The sequence below is a fragment of the Dermatophagoides farinae genome, chromosome 9 (genome assembly GCF_024713945.1).
Source record: "Dermatophagoides farinae isolate YC_2012a chromosome 9, ASM2471394v1, whole genome shotgun sequence".
Classification (NCBI taxonomy): domain Eukaryota; kingdom Metazoa; phylum Arthropoda; class Arachnida; order Sarcoptiformes; family Pyroglyphidae; genus Dermatophagoides; species Dermatophagoides farinae.
Genome location: NC_134685.1, coordinates 2,371,252 through 2,391,875, shown reverse-complemented (window position 1 = coordinate 2,391,875; position 20,624 = coordinate 2,371,252). Strand labels below are relative to the sequence as shown.

The 20,624-nt window shown below is 28.6% G+C and overlaps 3 protein-coding genes across 3 annotated transcripts in view; 1 reads left to right on the top strand and 2 right to left on the bottom strand.

Moving 5' to 3' along the window:
- Positions 1-9: 9 nt before the first annotated feature.
- Positions 10-5,669, bottom strand: LOC124497755 (uncharacterized). The gene is made up of 3 exons (XM_075733961.1): positions 5,001-5,669; positions 1,664-1,897; positions 10-1,390 (listed from the first exon to the last, which is right to left on the bottom strand). Exons 1-3 carry the CDS (start codon positions 5,578-5,580, stop codon positions 60-62), a joined length of 2,145 nt encoding a protein of 714 aa, XP_075590076.1. The 5' UTR covers positions 5,581-5,669; the 3' UTR covers positions 10-59.
- A 1,693-nt stretch (positions 5,670-7,362) lies between these two features.
- LOC124497754 (uncharacterized) lies at positions 7,363-10,936 on the bottom strand. Its single transcript, XM_075734151.1, has 5 exons — positions 10,035-10,936; positions 8,982-9,291; positions 8,719-8,900; positions 8,177-8,658; positions 7,363-8,093 (listed from the first exon to the last, which is right to left on the bottom strand). The coding sequence occupies exons 1-5, from the start codon at positions 10,893-10,895 to the stop codon at positions 7,514-7,516; spliced, it is 2,415 nt and encodes an 804-aa protein (XP_075590266.1). The 5' UTR covers positions 10,896-10,936; the 3' UTR covers positions 7,363-7,513.
- Positions 10,937-12,380: 1,444 nt separating this feature from the next.
- The window catches only part of Sh (Potassium voltage-gated channel protein Shaker), a 40,405-nt gene continuing 32,161 nt past the window's right edge, over positions 12,381-20,624 (top strand). Inside the window, exon 1 of the mRNA XM_075733945.1 lies at positions 12,381-13,000. The gene's annotated coding sequence lies outside the window, so the exon portion shown is untranslated. The remainder of the gene's footprint in view (positions 13,001-20,624) is intronic.

The window sequence follows — 20,624 nt, the reverse complement described above, 5'->3', positions numbered from 1 at the left end:
TATTCATCGTTTATTTTTTTTTATTGATATATTGCAAGTTACGTCGTTTATGAATGGAATTATTTACAATTTTCATCATCATCATCATTATCATTATCATCATCACAATAATGATGATCATCATTCTGATTACAATGTTTCAATGATGTAATCTCTGTCATTGTTATTGACATTTTATTATTATTTTTTACATTATGATGATTATTATTACTGGGTATAATTCTAACTATTGTTTGTTTCAATGACATTGGTTTTTTTGTCAATCTTATTATCGTCTTTGATGGTGGCAGTGTCATTGTTGTTGCCGGTGTTGTTGCAATTGCATTTTCATCACGACGATGATTACCATTATCATTGCCATTGCCATTGCCATTGCTGATAATGATTGGATTGGATTCATTTTCACATTTTAAATTTTGTTGCTGCTTCTGCTGCTGTTTGTTTGTTATGATTATTTCATTTTGATTATGATGATGATTATGATTAATTTGCATGTTTATCGTATCCATTTCGCTAAATGGATCATTCACATAATCTGTATTTTTGATTCTATTTTCATTCTCATTATTTTCATTATTAGTAGCTGAATTACGATGCTGATGATGATCATTGTGATGATCATGGTGATGATGATGATGACGATGATAATAACGGCAACAATAACAATATTTCAATATATTCAATATACCTTGACGATAGCCACGATTTAGCCAAAAATAAATAAACGGATTATAACAAATTGAACTCATGGCCAGCCAATGTATCAGGTAATGTATTGTTAATGAGAAATTTATGTGAAAAAAATCTTCAACAATAAATAACAGATTATATGGTAGCCAACAAATGGCAAATGTTGCCACCACAAATATTAACATTTTAATTGTTTTACGTTTTTGTTTCAAATATGTTTGTTGGCCACCATCGATTGTTTCACCAATACAAGAACGTTTACTGATTTTCATTCCAATGGTTATATAACAATAAGCAACAATAATCATTGGTATACAGAATTGTGTTACAAATGCTAAACAAGTGATTAAACGTTGATAATATTCTGGATCATTGCCCGGATATAGTGCTTTACAGCGGAATAATTTTTCATTACTACCAAATGGTATGTATGGATGTATGGTTAATACATTGACAACATGATTGAATATTGCAAATGGTATGGATATTAATGATGCAAATAACCAAATTGATGTGATCCAAATCCAACGTGGTAAACGTTGTATTAAACGTGGTTGTAATGGCCGTACTAATGCCTGATAACGATCAATGGCAATCATTGTCATTGATAATGCTGATACATATACCGAAATGGCCTGTACAAATGGTACTAATTTACAACAGAATTCACCGAATGGCCAATCATCTAATATTTGACGAGCTTAATTAAATTTGAAACGAAAATAAAAAAAATTATTGAAAATGAATTGTGATGTCATTATATATTATTATTGTAAAAGGTAAATTTTTTTACAATGTTCAAACACACACACACAAAGGTAAATATTGAAAGTATTTTTTTTTTTTTTTTTAAGAATTCACGTGAAAAATCATTCGTGCGTCCATGCGTGTGTGCGTTTGTTATTTGTTTGCTTTTACTTATTCTGATTTGTTCAACGATAAAAATGGTGAAAATAAAAGGAGAAATACATACCCGTATTCATAGGTATAGTGAATATGGTCATCAATAAATCACTAATGGTTAGATTGGCAATGAATATATGTGTTATACGGCGACGCATTGCTTGTTTGAATAATATTACTTTACATACGAGTAGATTACCGAATAATGATACCAATACAATCAAGCCATACATTATAATTACTGAACAATCACGAATGGATAATGGCCGTTGACGATTAAATTCCATTGCTAATCGTATGATTTCTGTGTATAAGAGAAAAAACAATCAAAAAAAAAAAAAATTTGAAGAATGAAAAACAAAAATTCTTTGTATCGCAACAACAACGAAAAAAAAATTCTCATATAAAGCATTCTGATTTTGTGGTAGTTTTTGTTGTTGTTGTTGTTTTACCTGTAAAATTAAATTATATGCACGTTAGAAAATTTCTTAATTAAATGGGTAAAACAAAAATTAGCATCAAGGTAAAAAGAGAGAATGGAAATTTGTCATTTATCAAAATTCAATACAAAATAGCTATGAACATATAAACAGACAAGCACACGTCACATTCGTTCACAAAACAAACACACACACACATTATTTGCTGTCAATGTACATAGAAAAAAAATAAAATAAACATGCATTTTCTTCTGTAAATCAAGAACCAAGAACAAAGAAGAAATTGGAGAATCATTTAGAATGGATAGAAATCAAAAAGTTTACTTTTTTTTTGGTTTTGTGATCAGAAAAAAAGAAATATATGGAAAAAATCTGTCATTTCATTGATCTTTTCTGTTTTTTTTTACATTTCTGTTTTTTCTTTATCATCCAATATCAACCAAAAAAAAAATCAAATCGGATGAATCGATCAAATTGATTGGAAAAAAAAATAAAAATAAAAATTGTTCGACAGCTTGTTTATTTTACTTTGAGAGATTCATTCATTTATATTTATATAAATCGATTGAATAAATTGACTGCCAAGAAAAAAAAATGTGACTGAATGAATTTTGTTCATTTTTACCCAATTTTTTTTTCAACGTTCAATTAATTGTGCAAAACAAGTCAGTTACTCAATATATTCCGTTCAATCGAATGGCTAATGAATATGACTATTAGTAGCATTCTACAGGAAAGTTTTCATGATCATGGGGAAAAAAATTCTGTATTGACAATTTTTTTTCCTGGTTGTTTTTTCCTGGTTGTTGTTGTTTTTCTTTAAAATCTATTTTTCTAGTTGACTGATTTTATTTGTTGTTGTTGTTGTTGTTGTTAGGGAATTGTTAAGAATTGAGAATCAGATTCACTGCATTGTTTATGTTATTTTTATCCTTCAATGTTGTCTTTACCACATTAATTCAAATTGAATTTTATTTGGATGGTAAAATAACAATGATGATAATTTTCAACTTTTCCACATTACATTCTGTGCACATCTAATTAATGAAATAATCATTTTCATGGTACCAAAAAAAAATTCAATCCATTCATCATTGAAATAAACATCTATAAACCTCGAAAAAACGAAAACACAAATGAAAAAAAAAAGAAAATTAAGTCAAAAGTTTTTCTTCTGCTTCTTTTTCTTCGTCTTTTTCTTTTTCTTTTCGATTTTGCATTCAAGTGGAATGAGAACAGAAAATTAACCGAAAATAGATTTCAAATATCTCAAATAATGCCATGGCTATTAGAAAACAGACAGAATAAAACGATGATAATGATGTTGATGATGATGATGATGATGATGATTATAGAGAAAAAGAAGCTCAACAAATACAAACAAACAAATACTGTGTGTATGTGTATGTGTATGTTATGATAAATGAATCCAAAATGGAAATGGAATGACTTTCTTTCAGAATTTTTTCATTCATTTTTGGCCTTAATAATAATGATGAGAACTGAATGAAAAGAAAAAAAAATTCCTTTCCAAATGGAACGATTTATATATCGATGTTAAGACACACTATACTTAAGTGTGTCTGTGTGTGTGTGTTTGCATGATGGTAAAATACGGCATGATTGAATCAAGTTTGGTTACTGATTTACTTTGGATGATGACGATAATGAAAACAACTTCATGTTTTGTATACAAAAAGTTGTTCAAAAAAAACGAACTGCAAAAACAAAACCAAAGTGAACTAAACACTATTTCTACAGGAGATGATTTATTTCTATAATAAAAAAAAAAAAAAAAAAAACAGGAGATGATTGAAAGTTCACATTGATTTTAAAGATATTTTGGTCTATTTTGATCAGTTTTTCCTGTGCATAAAAATGAAAACAAATTGAAAATTCGTTTTTTTTTTGTTTTTGTTTTTCACCATTTTAATCTCATTTTATTATCAATGTTAATTAGCCCGAAAGCTAAAACGATAAAAAATTGATTCATATCATATCGTTTGTGATTTGTATTTTTTTCGTTTCGTTTCGTTCATTTTTTTTTTTTTTTTTTGATTCTTGCTACTTCATTCGTTTTTTTTGACAATTGACAATTCGCTATCATTTTTAATTCATGATGACAAAACAACATGAAGACCTACTGGGACAAACGCACTCACACACACACACACCAAATGGAATGATTTTTTTTTAGATTTTTTTTTCTGTTTCCTTGTTTACTCTATTTTTTCTGTTTTATTTTCAAATATAATGATGATGTGATACAATGATTTTTTTTATGCCAATGTGTGTGTGTGATGCAAACAGATGCGATTTGAGGATACACATCCCAGTAATTGCCATTTCCAATGTGATGATGACAAAATTGAAATGACAGAAAAAAAATATCACAAAGTTGTACCCGAATAATAAAAAAAAAGAGAAAAGAATTTGGTCTATTTGGCCTTAGGTTTTTCTTGGACACTCGAATACAAAATGGACAATGATAAAATTCGTTTATTATTCGTACAATTCAGTCAGAATTGAATCAAAATTTCATTTTTCTTATTGAATGAAAATAACACACAAACACAGAGAGAGAGACCTAAGGCTAATCAATATGGTTTTTTGTGGGTTTTTTTTTTGGGTTTTTTTCCCAAAAAATTTTATTCCATGAGAAGTGTGTGTGTGTGTGTGTGAAAATGACCGTTATACATCTGTTTCTGATGATTTGATGACCACATGATTCATCATAATTTTGTTTACGTGGTTCGTTTGTTTGTTTAGTATTTTTTTTATCATTGAGAAAAAAAATATGAATCTCCAATTGGTAGAAAAAAAAAGTTGTGCAACTGTATAACTATATGTGATTGATGTGTATTTATAGCAATGTGGTTACACTATTGAGATAATTGCCCGTTGGGCAATGCAAAAAAAAATCATCATTTATATCAAAATAATCAATATTCGAACCTTCAAACTTACCATTTGCATATAATTCATTTAATGTTGAATTATTATTTTCAAAATTCTGTATTCCATCATCAATATGACCATTATTTTCTGATGATAATGATTTTATATGATGATTTTTTAGTGAATATTGATGATTATGATGGGGATAATCAAATAATGGATATGCTATCGTTGTTGTTGTTGTTGTTGCTGCTGTTGATATTGATAATAATGATAATGGTAATATTGTTGACATTTTATGAATATGATCAACAAAAACTTGTTGACCATTAATAATGGACATTTCATTTGTTTTATATTGATTTTCAATCGATGATGATGATGATGATGATGATGATGATAATGTTTTTATTGATTGATTATCACTTGTACGTAATAATCGTTGTTGTTGATGAAATTTTTTCAATAAATTTCCAAGATGTTCAATCAAATTTTTTGTGGTTTGTTGTTGTCGTTGTTGTTGTTGTTGTTGTTGTTGTTGATTATTTAATAAATTTCGTTTTTTACGAAAATTTTTACTATTAACAAATGTATCGTTCCGTCCATCATGAACATTGAATAATCGACATCTAATGTTGTATGTTACCATCGATTCTTTATAATTCCCATTTCCTACATCAATTCTGTTGGTAGTAGTAGTAGTAGTAGTAGTAGTAGACGTATTAGCCAAAGAAATAGCAGCACCTGTATATATATTATTAGATCATAATATTGATAGTAGTAGTAGTAGTAGTATTATAAAATTGAAAAGCAGCAATTACCGTTTGTCATTTTTGTTGTTGGCACTAAAATTGCGCATGTACCATAATTATTTATCAATTTATTAGTAGTTATCACCATTATCATCATCATCATCATCATCATCATTAATGTTATTTTCATTCTTCTTGCTGTTGTTGTTGATGATGATGATAATTTTAAGATGTAAACAACAACAACAATGATAATGATTATGATGATGATGATCAACATTATAATGAAGATGAATATGAAGACATTTTATCATATACAATTTTTATTGTTGTTTTTTGTTGGACAATGGTCATCAAAACAAAAACAAAAAGAAAAAATCATGGTAAAATCTGTGGTTCAAATTTCTATTTCTGTTACACACACACACACACACACACACACACACACACGTTTTTTATTTGTTTACATTCAAAAAATGTATGGAATGTTAATTCATTGCTTTGTTTTCCAATTCAGAATAGAATAGAACAGAGAGAAAAAAAAACAAAAAGTTTATTTTCATATGCATATAGGTGAATAAATTAGCAATTTATTTATAAAAGTTTTTATTCATGAAAAATCTTAGAATATTCTAATGAATTATTAAAAATGAGAGACATTCTTTAAATATTGTAACAAGTCTGTGTGTGTGTGTGTGTGTATGAATGTCATAAAGCTAGGTTGTGTGTATGTAGAATTTTCCGTTCAAATAATAATCTAGTAATCTAGATTCTAGTTTAAATTGGAAAAAAAACAGAACATAATCCATTTTTCATGGAAAACAAATTGTATATATATATAGAAAAACAAGAGAAACACAAAAATAACGACAGAATTATAATTACAGAATTCTTCTCCATGTGTGTGTGTGTGTGTGTGTGTGTGTTTCTATCAAAACAAGAATTGAAATTTTGAATAAATGAAAATAAATTCTTATTAAAATCAAGAATAATATCTATAAATAGATAGATAGATAGATAGATAGAGAATGAGAAAATAAAGAATTAAAATAATACCATCAACATTTATTGTAAACGAAACGATGAATGAAGAATCAAGAATTTCAATACACTTTGTGTGTGTGTGTCACACGAATAAATTCTATTCTTGCTTGGATGATTTTTGGGTTCGTTTTTGCAGTGAAAAAAAATGGAGAAATGCTCAACATCTGAAAATGTTTTAACATACACACAAGGAAAAAAAATTTCGATTGATTTTTTTTTGACCAAAAACCATCATCATCATCATCATCATAATTTCGTTGATTAAAATCGACTAAATTTTGCAAAGCAAAAAAAAACGCATCAATCCTCTAGCCAGAAAATAAAAATCAAGGTCACATATTCAAATTCTGATTGTTTATTGTAGATAATTTTATTATCGATTAACTGCGTCTCATACACACACACACACACAAAACAAAAACAAAAATAGCAAACGCTGGTTGTGTATGGTGAAAATCGATGAAAAAAATTTTTTTTTTTTTTTTTTACATTGTATAAAATGATGATAACCAGCGTGTTTGATGATGATGATGATTTTCAGTTTTCAGTTTTTTTTGTTCTGTTGAAAAAGAAAAAGAAAAAAAATTTTTTTTTTTGCTCTCTTTGAATATCACCCAAAATTCAATTCAAATTCATTTTGGAACACAAATGGAATTTATTCACATTTATTCGATATGAAAAATGGCCAACACATAACACAATCAAAAGGAAAAAAAAATAATGTCTTTTGTCTGTGTGGTATTTATCATATTCTGCGGTGGTGGTGGTAGGGGTAGGGGTAGGGGATCATTTTTCTTTTGGTAATTGATGATCATTTTGAAATTTTTGCCATTCATTTTGTAGATAATTTAAAAATTTTTTTCGATTATAAAAATCCACCAAACGATCATGATGATTATTATGAATGGCACTACAAATTCGATTCCATATTCTTTTGATTGTTGTTGTTGTTCGATTGTTGTTGTTGTTGTTAATGTCATCATTTTCATTATTATCATCGTTTAATCTATGAAATTTTTCCAAATTTTTACCACTACTACTACTACTACTACATTGACCATAATAAGAATAATCCATTGTATTGACCATCATCATCGTCGTTGTGGTCGTTGCCATATCTTCTATAATACAAGCATCAGATCCAGATAAATGTATGGGCAATTCATATTGTAATTGTTGCCAATACATTGGTTGATTTGAATTATAAACAAACACAGTACGATATGTAGTGAAACCATCATAGCCACCAATTACGAATATACGATCTTCTAATACAACAACACTTGCAGACATACGATGTTGTGGTAATGGTGGTGCAAAATACCATGTATTTGTTATTGGATTATATCGTTCAACTGATTTCAAGCTGGGACAAGAAACAAAAAAACAACACACACACACAGAATATAATATATCATCATCATCATCATCATCATCAAATTCACATACCAATTATATTCATAGATTTCTGTACATCCACCAATGGCATATAATGATCCATTATATGATATTAATGAAAAACTACGACGTTGTATATGCATAAAACTAATAATTGTCCATTGATTTGTTACAAATGAATAATATTCCATTGAATTCAATGGAAATAAATCAATACCACCGGCAACATATATACAATCATTATAAATTACAGCCGATGCATCTGAACGTATTGATTGCATTGATGGTAAATAATGCCAATGATTTAATTTACAATCATAAATTTCTACTGAACGTAATCGTTCATTACCATTATGGCCACCACAAACAATAATATAACGGTTACGATAACAAACGGCACAATGAAATGATCGTGTTTCTAACATTGGTGCCAAAATTGTTTTTATACCATCGTTAAGATTCAAACAAATTACCATATTTAAACAATGTATACCATCAGATCCACCTATTATGTAAATTTTATTACCTAAATTCTATCGAAATGGATGGAATTTATTAATTTTTTTTTGTTGTTGTTGTTGTTTTACACTTACCACTAACTTGTGATATACTCGTGGATAATCATCATCCAATGGCCGAAATTGAAACCATTGCCGTGAACGAATATCAAATGTTTTGATTGTCGACGATGGATAGCCATCTTCGTAGCCACCATATAGAAATAATAATTGATACGGTATACGTGGTCGAAATGTTTTTAAATCAATTTTTGGCTCTATTATTTGTTGATGAATAAACAAACAGAATAAAAAATCAAGAATTGTATATTATCAAGAATTGTAGAATATTCACTTACTTTTATGTTGAAATTGTTTCCATAATTGTCCATTACAATGATTATAATCAAATGATAATAAATCTGGTATCAATTTCATTTTAATCATTCTTGGATCAATTAAATTAAAACGTATTTGACTAAATAATGGCCAAAAATATTGTATACAATGATGATCACCACTATTATTCGATTGAATCATCCATTTTCGAATCAAAAACCAAATTTCCATTTCATTTCGTATATTCAATCGATTATCATCGATTATTGTTTTCAATTGACCAATTGTCAGCGATTTAATTGTATCACCATACAAGCTAGAATGTAGAAGCTTTTTGGTTTGCATTGATTGGTTTTGATTGATGAGAAAAAAAATAAGAAGAAAAAACAAATTAATCAAAAACATCATGCTGGCCATCCAAATCAATTAAAATCACACACAATTCCAGTTCTCTCTCTCACACTCTCTCTATCAATAAAAATTGACAATCGAGATGATGGAAACACAGAATTGAATCGATTGAATTTAATTGAAACAAAAATAGTCAATGATTTTTGTTCTGTGTGTGTGTAAACAAGAATTAATTGGAAAATTATTGTCATTGTCATAATCAGAATTTTCATTGAATCACTTTTAATCCTATTAAATTCTTGTATCAGAAAACAAAACTGAAAACAAGAATATTTTCAATTCTTTACATAACTGTCATTCATTATTTATTTATCATGAATGAATGAATGAATTGCATGTGCATGCGCACACACACAGTTCGCATGACACAAAAGAAAAGAAAAAAAAATATGCAAATTAATCACCCTACAGGTATATCAACATCAACCACCACACACCACCGGTGACATTCATGTCAGTCTGATGACACATAAAAAAAATGCGAAAATGTTAGTCAGATGTGAATATATTTATATACATGTAACTGAATTGTATGTGAATGTTTTCTCTCTTCTCTTTGAAACTTTTCTCAATGTCAAAATGTTTCACTGTCAGTTTTTTTTCACCTTCAACAACAACAACAACAACAACAAAAAAAATATCATTTAAACCAATCAACTTACCTCAACTAGATTGGCCAATAAAAAACGATATGAACATCTGGCCAATTGTTGACCATATGGATTTCGATAAAATTTTAGACCAATTTTCCATAGTTCAATACAATTTGATAGATTAATTCTATCATGAAAATAAACAATACAATCATTAGCAAGAAAATCTAATTGAAATTCATTGGCAATTTTTAACAATTTCCATGCAATTGAATAATCACCATCAAACTGTTGATGATGATGATGATGATTATTATTATTATTATTTTTGATTCGATACATTGAATCGATCAATATTCGTAATAGAATTGATCGATCAATAAATTCTTTCGGTACAAATAAGCGTTTTATATTCGATGATGATGATGATGATGTTCTATCATCATCTGTGAATAATTTTGTTGTTGTCGATACTTCATCGATAATGGTTGATTGATGGTTTTGTTTTTGCTGCTGTTGTTTTTGTTCATATTCAATTAATCGTTGCCACAATTTTGGTGCCCTTAATGCTAAAAAATATTGATGAACCGGTTCATTACCGCCATCTATGGTCGATAATATCAGATCAATTGTTTCAGTATGTTTTCGTAATTGACCAATTGCTTTAAATTGATTTTCATAATCATCAAAATCAATTTTCATCAAACCAATGGTTTTTGTTGGTAATGATGATAAAATATCAACATCATTAATAGATGGTGGTTCAATATCGATCGATTCATCATCATCATCATCATGATCATAATTTTCTAAAATAGATTTTCCATCACAAGATGGCGATAGTAGTTCAAGAAATTTTTTATTTTCATCATCATCATGATGATGATGATCATTTTTTCGTTCATGATCATTGAATAATTTCGATTGCATCAAAAAAAAAGAGAATAAATAATCAATATCGAGGTTAAAATTCAATCAAATACCATAATGAAATTCTGTAGATATTTTTATATACTGAAAAGCCATGAAAAAAACAACAACAACAACAACAAAATTATGAAAAAAAAACAATGAAACATAATAATCACACATCAAACCCTAGAGGAGAAAATTACATAATTAGATTATCAACACAAAAAAAACGAAACAAAAACAAAACAAAACAAAAAAAATTTGCTCTAGTTTGCACCAAAAAAAAAAAAAATAAAATAATTAGAGGTGTTCATTATACAAATGACACACACACACACACCAGCACACATATTCCATTTTCCATTTTTTTATTAATGCTGTCCATATACGGTAATGGCAATGTCTATTTCCACCCACCCACCAGCACCCCCAAAAAATACTTTTTTTTCTAATAACCACGACAACGATAAAACGAGAGAAAAAAAATTCTCATAATGTGATGAAATAAAACAACAACGACAACGAAAATGAATTCAAAATGACTCTCATCATCATTTTGTCTTCATTTCATTTACTTAATATGAAATAAATTAGATCAATCAAAAAACGAGGAATACCAGTCAAAAAAAATGAGGAGCCAATTTAAATGTCAAATGTCATCATCTTGATGATCATAAACCTTTTTTAAACGCATCACATTCTGGATCATGGTTCCAAAAATGTTTCGGTTTCATCTCATCACATCATATATTCAAATATTGTTTGGTTTCTCACATAAATCAGGAAAAAAAATGACCACTTTTATCATTTAAAACCCAAAAGTATCCATCCATTGATTTTAATTTTCCATCACACACACACACACACACACACACAGACGCATAGTTCTACAGAATTGTTTTCATATATTTGTGATGCAACCACCTCAAATTCTCTAGTTTTTTTTTCTCTCTCTCTCATGATACACACACATGCATACAAATGAAAATTCCATGGAACACACGCACACACACACACGAATGCAAGTAGAAAAACCGGCGCAAATGCGAATCTCTATTTCATTCATATTCTCTATTTTTTTTTGTTTTTTTTTGAATTAACTAACCTTGCTTTAGTATTTCATTCAGTGTAGGATTTCTATCCTTTTTTTTCTATGCTTTCCAGTTTTTTTTATATATATGAATGGATTGCTGATGCTGATGCTGCAGCAGTAGCTACTGCTGTTCAATGTGTTCAGTTGATAGTGTATATCCCCGTTGGATACTGTTGTTTGTATTTCAAGATGAATGAAGAATTAAAAAAAAATTCTCGATTCGTATCATTTTTTTTTCTGGTACGGTTATAGCAGCAGCAGCAGCAGCATAATAATAGCTTATTATTCTGGTGGTTTTCATTTTGGTCGTCGTTGTCGTCGTCGTCGTTGTCGTTGTCGTCTGCATAGATGTGAGATGCTTCCACAATTTCATTTTGGTTATCTTTTTTTATTTTTTCTCATTCTCTTGGTTGTTAGTAATGTAAAGTGGTGTGATTTTTATGAGATTCAGCAAAATAAACAAACAAACAAACCAACAAACTAACGGTTTTTTCTGGTTTTTTTTCCTTAAAATTTTTCATTTAAATCACCAAATATCATCATTGTAAAATGAAGAATAAAATTGTAAAATAAAAAAAAGAATCACCGATAATCTGGCATTACTTGTTATTCTTGGTGTGTGTTTTTTATATTTTTTTTTTTTGATTCATTTTTAACGTTGGTATGCCAAAATAATCATCATCATCATCATCATCAATGTTGTTGTTGATGACGAATATGAAAATGAAGACGACGACGACGACGACGACAACATTCACATATCACAAACGAACAAAATATTCATTCACATGATGATATGATATACCGTAGATAATTTTACACCATATCATCATCATCATCATCATCATCATTTTTATTCAGTAAGAAAAATAAGAAAAAAATTTTCTGCATAAGCAAATAATCATCGATGCGACAAAGTGCCATTATTTTTTTTCCCCATTTGTTTGTTTGTCTGTTTTTGTTTGTTTGTGATTGAAAATTTTTAAAAGAAAAACATACCTTATCATCATTATCATCATGATCATTGAATGTAAGAATATTCCAAAGTAAATTTACAGCCATTCTTGTATGAATGTTTTTTTTGTTTTTCATTCAATTTAATTCAATTCATTTGATGAATGAATGAATGAATGAGTTATCTACATATATTCTTTATTGTGAAATCAATATATATGTAATATCCAGTGTGAATTCATAAAGTAAAAAAAACCAGATATCTGGTTATTTATAAACCAAAAAAATTATTTTTAGCCTGTTCATCATACATACACACACATACACACTATTCATTCACTCATTCATAACACTGAATTCCGTGATTAAATTCTTGTTGTTTTTTTTTTGTTATCTTTAAATTACAGAATTCGGATTCAGTTTTCGACAAATTCTCACTTTTTGTCATCATCATCATCATCATCATTATTATTCTGTAATAATTATCCATGTTTGGATTCAGGTTTCTGTTTTTATCATCATCATCATTATTAGAATTTTTTTTTGTTGGCGACAAAAAAAACAAGTGATCATTCTTTTCACATACACATGCACGCACGCACGCACACAGGAAACAATGTTTCTGGAACCAAACAGACAAAAAAAAATAAAATAAAACTCAATTCTTGATTATTACAATTGTTATCAAAAGGAATCACACTATTTTCATTCATTTATTCTTGTGAAAGTTCAAGTTTTTCGCTCTCTTTCTCTCACACACATTCTCTTCATAATTCAATTCAATTCCATTCCATTCACTTGTTTTTCTTGAATGAATGAATGAATAGAATAAAATGAAATGAAATGAAATGAATAAAGAAACAGCAAAAAACAAATTGCTTTGCAGACTTTTTTTTTTGTTTCATTTTCCCAATTTTTCCACTATATTTCGTATATATATAGAGAGAGGGAGACAATTTTCACATTCTTTTTTTCACACACACATACACACACATTTTATCTATATTTCATTTGTTTGTTTGTTTGTTTCAATTCTATTCAAAATTCATGTGAATTCCTAGAAAGTAAAAAAATAATAATAACAACATTCAGATCTCCATTATATGACATCTAATGCTTGTAAACAATGACAACAACAACAGCAACAACAACAACAACTTTGATACCAATCAGAATCCATATAAGAATTTGGAATGCAAGAATTTTTCATGAATCATCGATAAAAAAATGAAATGAAAAAAAAACATACCTTATCTTTGGATGTAAAACAATTTTTTTTTCTTTTCTTTCGTTACAAAGTTTTCAATTCACTTTTATTTTTATTCTCACAATTTCACATTTCACATACAGTATTCTTTGGATCATCTATTTTTTTCTTCTGGTTGTCTTAGTGTTCCATTTTTTTATCACAGAAACCATAGAATGAACAACAACAACAACAACAACAAAAACATTTCAAATGGAATTAGTGTGAATAAAATTAGAAAAACAACAACAACAACAACAACAACGAAAAAAAAACTTATATATTCTGGTAATAGCAGCAATTATCTTTCACATTTTTTTTGTTGTTCTTGTTGTTGTTGTTGTTGTTGTTTGTTTGTTGTTTCATTTCATATTAACATTTTCATTTCTCTCAGTCGGTGTCCAATTGATGTTGTTGTTGTTGTTGTTGTTACTATTGTCCCAATTGGTGGTTATATTGTGCAATTTTTTTTCTACTTTCATTCATTCATTTATGTCGTTGGTTCATTTGGAACTTTTTGTTTTGTTTTGTTTTGTTTCTCTGAATTCCGTGTATTTCATGGAATTCTAGCCTGTACGAATTGTACATTTGGTGGTAAATTTTTCATTGGAAAAAATCCATTATTTTTTTTACTGGACACAAAACAAAACTTTCTTGAAATTTTTTTTTTCACAAAAATTCTGTTTTATCATCCATTGTAGGTGGTGTTTCTTTTTTTTTTTTTTTGTTTTTTCTCACTCTTCTCACATTTTTCCAGAATAAAAATGACATATATCTAGATTCAAAGATAAATTGATTAATTTTCACTCAATATTCTCTCACATTCTGTGTTTATTTTTGAATAATTTATTCTTTACAAAAGAAAAACCAAAACCAGATTGTAAATGCCTAGTTCGTATTTTGTGTATACAGTGTATTGGAATATAACACTTTACATTTGAATAGAACCGAGTATGCATAAAAAAAAATTTCCCAAGAGTATTTGTCCAACACATCTAAATGTAAATTTTCTTTTTATTTTCGATTCGATCCAAGATTTTTTTTTTGACTCACAATTAATCAACAATTAGAATGTGTGTGTGTGTGTGTGTGTGTGTGTGTTTTTTTTTTTTTTTTTTTGAATCACCACAAGGTGTTTCTATAGAATTCTTTACTAGGATCAGGAAGAATTCGCAACAAAATTATTCAAATGGAAAAGAATTTCTGTTTTTTTTTCATTAGAAAACTGGCAATGTAATAGAATATTCTAGGAATCAGAAGAATTTTTTTTCCAGTGAAAATCATCTTGGAATTTTTAATTTAATCAAATTTTTTTTTATTTGTTGTTGATCTTAATATGATAATCATTATGACATATCATCATCATTGAAGGTGTGTGTGTGTATGTATCAATCATCATCAGTAGTAGTAGTAGAAGTAGCGGTAGTTTATTTGGCCATAACCGATCCTGGATCGATATTATCAACAATATTAAGTAAACTTTGTTATTTATGTAGAAAAATCACTTTTTCTTTTGCAAAACTCATCATACATTCATAATAAATGATTTCAAGTGTCATCTTTATGACACTCAAAATGTTTACATTCAAAAAATAGATCTCATGTCTGATGCAAAATAGAATCCATGACTATCCACTTGAAACGAACCAGAAAAAAATGAATTCCAAGAATGAATCTTTTTTGGTTTGCTAGTTTTTTTTTTGTGTTTGTGTGTGTGTGTGTGTATAAGGAGAAGAAAAATCAAATCGCAAGAATTTCAAATTGTCGATGAAAGGATATTTTTTTTTTTGCAGGTAGTTTTTTTCCGATTAAATTCTATGGTTGCACACAACCACCGCCACCACCCTTTCTTCCCCCCGTCGAAAAAAAAACTGTCCCGAAAAATGAAATGAAATAAAATTCTGTGTTCGATTCATAACCATTATATTTCTTTTTCTGGCCAGCCAATCTATTATTACTCGGTGGACAACAGAGAAATTTTCAGAGCAATTTTCTCCATCATCATCATCATCATCATTAAAAAAAAATTTTCCACTCAACACCAAAAAAAAATTTTGTTTGAAAATTTGATGACAAAATTGTCACATTTTCACTCTATTTATATGGCTTATGGCCATAATGATGATGATGATGATGATGTGATTTCATAATTTTCATTTTTTCCACTAATAATCGTTTATTTGATTGCCGGAAGATGATGTTTGTTTGAGTGTGTGTGCGTGTGTGTGTGTGTGTGTGTGTGTGTGTGTTCATGACAAAAATATGAAACACACCCACACACACACACATACACGCTGAAACACCAGAATATTATCACTCCACTTCATTGTTGTTGATGATGATGATGATGATGATGATTAAATTTCCATCATTTTCAATCCATTTATAGACTGGATGTAATCAATTTAATTTGGTGATTGATGATGATGGTGATGATGATGATGATGATAATGATGACAATGGAACATAATCAAGCGGTAATTACATTCAAACAATGAAGAATAAAGAATCTAATTAATAATATGAGAAAAAAAACATGACAAATTTTTTTTCTCTGTTCATTCTTTGGTTAGACATCATCATTATGAATTGATTTTTTTCAATTTTTTTTCCTTATTCACATGTTCATTTTCATCAAAAAAAATTTTTTTTAAATTGTTTCAATGAAAGAATCCATTTCTCTTTTTCCATTCTGAATTCCATTGGAATTGTTGTTGTTTTTCATTTCATTTTATTCCATTTTATGCAATTCACATTCAACTCTATCATCATCATCATCGGTATCAGCGTTTGACTTTATATAAATCTTTTGGTTGAAAAAAAAAGTTCCATAAACAAAGATGGATCTCATCAATATATCCAAGCACGTATTTCAGTATCTAGTGTCTCTGATGATCTTGTTTCGCTCATCATCGTCATGTACGATGATGATCATGATGATGATGATCATGGTGATGATGAACAAGCTAAAATGGCATTAGGTTTGTTTTTTTTTATTTTTTCACAAATAATTCTCACTTTTTGTTTTCATTTTCCATTTGCACTGCAAATGGAATTTTTTTTTTAACGGAATTCTCTCCACCGTTGCCAATGTATTGATTCCAATCAATACATTCAATGAATTGGAATTCTATTTTTACGAAAAAAAAGATGAACAAAAAAACATCCAATATTGTAAATCCAGGAGCGAGAAAGCAAAAAAAAAAAGATTCCATCACCATTTTTTGCTATGATGATGAGCTATAAACACATTGTATTTGTGTGCGTGTGTTTGTCAAATGCAGAGCCCTATTTTTTTTTAATTTTTTTTTGTCTCTCATTGCCGATCCTAAGCGTTTGTTTTTCGTTTTTTTTTGTTTGTTTTTTCAATTATTTTTTTTTGTATCATTCAATTATCTTTTCACATCATCATCATTTTTTTTTTTTTTTTGGAAACAAACACAATGATGATGATGATGATGATTACAAAACACCCTGAATAACAAAATAACCTGATTGCATTTTGGTTGTTGTTGTTGTTGTTTATTGAAACATCCGTTCATCATTGTCGTCAAAGTTGTTTATGGCTCATGTTTTGTTCATATGATCCAAACGAACTTAACGGTTAATTGGCTGTTGTCATTAAATGCTATTAATTGTGAACATCACAAAAAAAACTCACCGGAAAAGGAAAAACAAAACAAAAATTTTGAATCAAGTCCAAGTGTGTGTGTGTGCGTGTGTGTGTGCATGTGTGTTTCATTTGAACAAAAACAAAAAAAAAAACATCGACAACAACAACATAATCTGGTTTCTATAATTAGAATCTATCAGAATCTCAATCAGTTTATTTTTGTCCTGTTTTTTTTTCTTGTTAAATTTAGATGAAACAGAATAAAAAAACTTTTTTCTTCTTATTCCTTCTAATTAATAGTGTGGGTGAGTCAATGTGTGCGCTGATAAACATGACATTTTATAGAATCGAATAAAAATTCCAAGTAAATGATCAATGTATTGTCGTTGCCACCACCACCATTATTTTTTTTCTGGTGTTATTGAATCAAATTCTTATTCTGTATTCTGTATTCTGCATCATCAGAAGAATACAGTGTCGAACATTATTATTATTGTTGTTATTGTTTGAGTCAAAAGACAAATGAAAATCCTAAAAATGGCCACATATACCATGTAAATTTGATGATTTGAGACATATATAGCGTAGGATGGAAAACAAAAAAAAAGATAGATATTTGATCTATAATTCTATTCTGAAACATCCATTTCTTATTCACTTTCAGGTAATGTTTTGAACACCTGGCATCTTCATTCATTCATTCATTGATTCATTCATTCATTCATTCATCATCGTATTCATCAAAATGTCCTTGGCATTTAATATTTGGTTTACTTGGGTTTTTCACAAGCCTACGTATTTCATGAATTTTTTGAAATTCATCAAAAAAAAAAAAAAAAAAATAAGTGAAAAATTTTCAACCAAACAAATATTTGCTGTTTTTTTTTTTTGCTTCCCAAATATTTATCAGTGTTGATGATACAATTTTCAATTTTCCACATATCATCATCATCATCATCATCATCATTAACGGAATATTTGTCATCATCAAATTCTAATAACCAGATACATTTATGTGGTCACATCATTCATTCATTCATCCAGTTTTTTTTCCATTCTCAAACATATATATTCCATAATCAAACAAACCAACAGAAATATATTAGCTATCTCTCTCTCTATATATATCGTGATATATTGCAATAATGATGATGATGATGATGATCACCGGAATCATAAATTCTGGGCTTATCGTATTTTTATTTTTATTATTATTATTCCGGGCTATACGTCGATTTTTCATTCCAATTTCATCACAGACATATGGTTGGATCCCATTCAGGTTTTTTTTTGTTGGTGGTTTTTTTTATTTTGGATAAATATTCTGGATGTGAAAAAAAATGTTGCTGTTACTGTTATGTTGTCAATGATGATATTTATGATTATCATATGGTTATTGTGGATTATTAATAATTTGTCCGTGTGTGTGTGTGTGTGGTTTTTCCGCAAAAAACGAGTTTTTTTTGCATTCGTAGAATAATAGAATTACCCAATTCTTAATCCCAATTTGATTTTCCATTTTTCAACTATCTGGAATTTTTTTTTTGTTGATTTGCGGAAGAGAAAAAAAATTGATTTTCATTGCAATTTAATAATTGATTTCAAAATCATTAAAATGAAAATTTTTCATTGAAATTCAATTCTTTCCCAATCTTTTCCGTCTTTTTCAATACAAATTAAAGAATAAGAAGGAGGAAAAAAAAGTAAAAATCACATTTTTATTTCCTTTATGCATTCTCTTCTTTTTTTTTTTCTTTTCCTGAGAATAATCTTGAAATGAAGAGAATAATAATGAGCCTACGGCATGATGATGATGATGATGATGATGAATATGACAACAACATCGTCATCCGCATCAACATATACTATATGTCAATCAATCAATCATCAGCCCATAGCCATAGAAGTAGCAAAAACAAATGTGTGTGTGTGTGTGTGTTTATTATAATGATAATGACAATGTGTAGCATTAGTGTTTTCTCTCTCACTTGCTATATCCATTTCAATGTGTGTGTGTGTGTATGTGTTTATGTCGCGTTTTATGACATTCGATGGGTGCAAATTCTTGTCATTACAATTCTTGTTTGTATTCGTTGTTGTTGTTGTTGTTGTTGTTGCTATTCATCATAGAACGACAAAAATTTAAATGAATAGAACAAAACAAAACAAAAAACTTTGAAGAACAAATAAACGAAACAAAATGAAATGAATGTAACTTGTGTGTGTTTGTGTGTGTGTGTAAAGAATTAGAATAATGCAGACGATCATCATCATCATCGTCGTCGTCGTCGTCGTCGTAGTCGCCGTAGCCGTAGCCGTCGTTGACGCATCAATGATGACGAACGAACAAACGAATGAATAAAAAAGCAAATAGACACTAAACAGAGAAATTAAAAAAAAAAGAAAAAAAACCAAATCGATTCGGTTTTATTCTGGCGTTCAAATAAAATAATAAGGATGCCAGAATTTCTCTTATTTGCTCACATAGATTCTTTGATGATGATCAAATCATCACATTCAAAAATCATCATCATCATCATCATCATCATGATAGTTTGCCAAGAAAAGAAAAGTAAAGTAAAAAAAAATCACTATTTTGAAATAAAAAATGAGAAGCAAACACTTTTGAAAATGATAATATAAACGGGGGATGTGGGTAAGAAGAAGGGGATGGTGGGTGGAAGTAGTAGTTGGGAGGTGAAAAGCATTCAAACAGAAAAAAAACTGACTGACTGACTGATTGTCTTAAGAATTATTTACTTGTCTTTTTTGTTGTTGTTGTTGTTGTTGTTTGCCACTTTTTTTTACACACACACACACACACACACACAGAGAGAATAT

Bases quoted from the DNA above. Each gene is read 5' to 3' on its own strand.
- LOC124497755 (XM_075733961.1), bottom strand. From the start codon at position 5,580: ATGGTAACATACAACATTAGATGTCGATTATTCAATGTTCATGATGGA. The intron at 1,898-5,000 runs GTAAGTTTGAAG...TCTTATACACAG, and splicing joins AAATGAATTATATGCAAATG to AAATCATACGATTAGCAATG. The intron at 1,391-1,663 runs GTATGTATTTCT...AATTTAATTAAG, and splicing joins CACTATACCTATGAATACGG to CTCGTCAAATATTAGATGAT.
- LOC124497754 (XM_075734151.1), bottom strand. From the start codon at position 10,895: ATGCAATCGAAATTATTCAATGATCATGAACGAAAAAATGATCATCAT. The intron at 8,901-8,981 runs GTAAGTGAATAT...AACAAATAATAG, and splicing joins GAAACAATTTCAACATAAAA to AGCCAAAAATTGATTTAAAA. The intron at 8,659-8,718 runs GTAAGTGTAAAA...CCATTTCGATAG, and splicing joins GAGTATATCACAAGTTAGTG to AATTTAGGTAATAAAATTTA.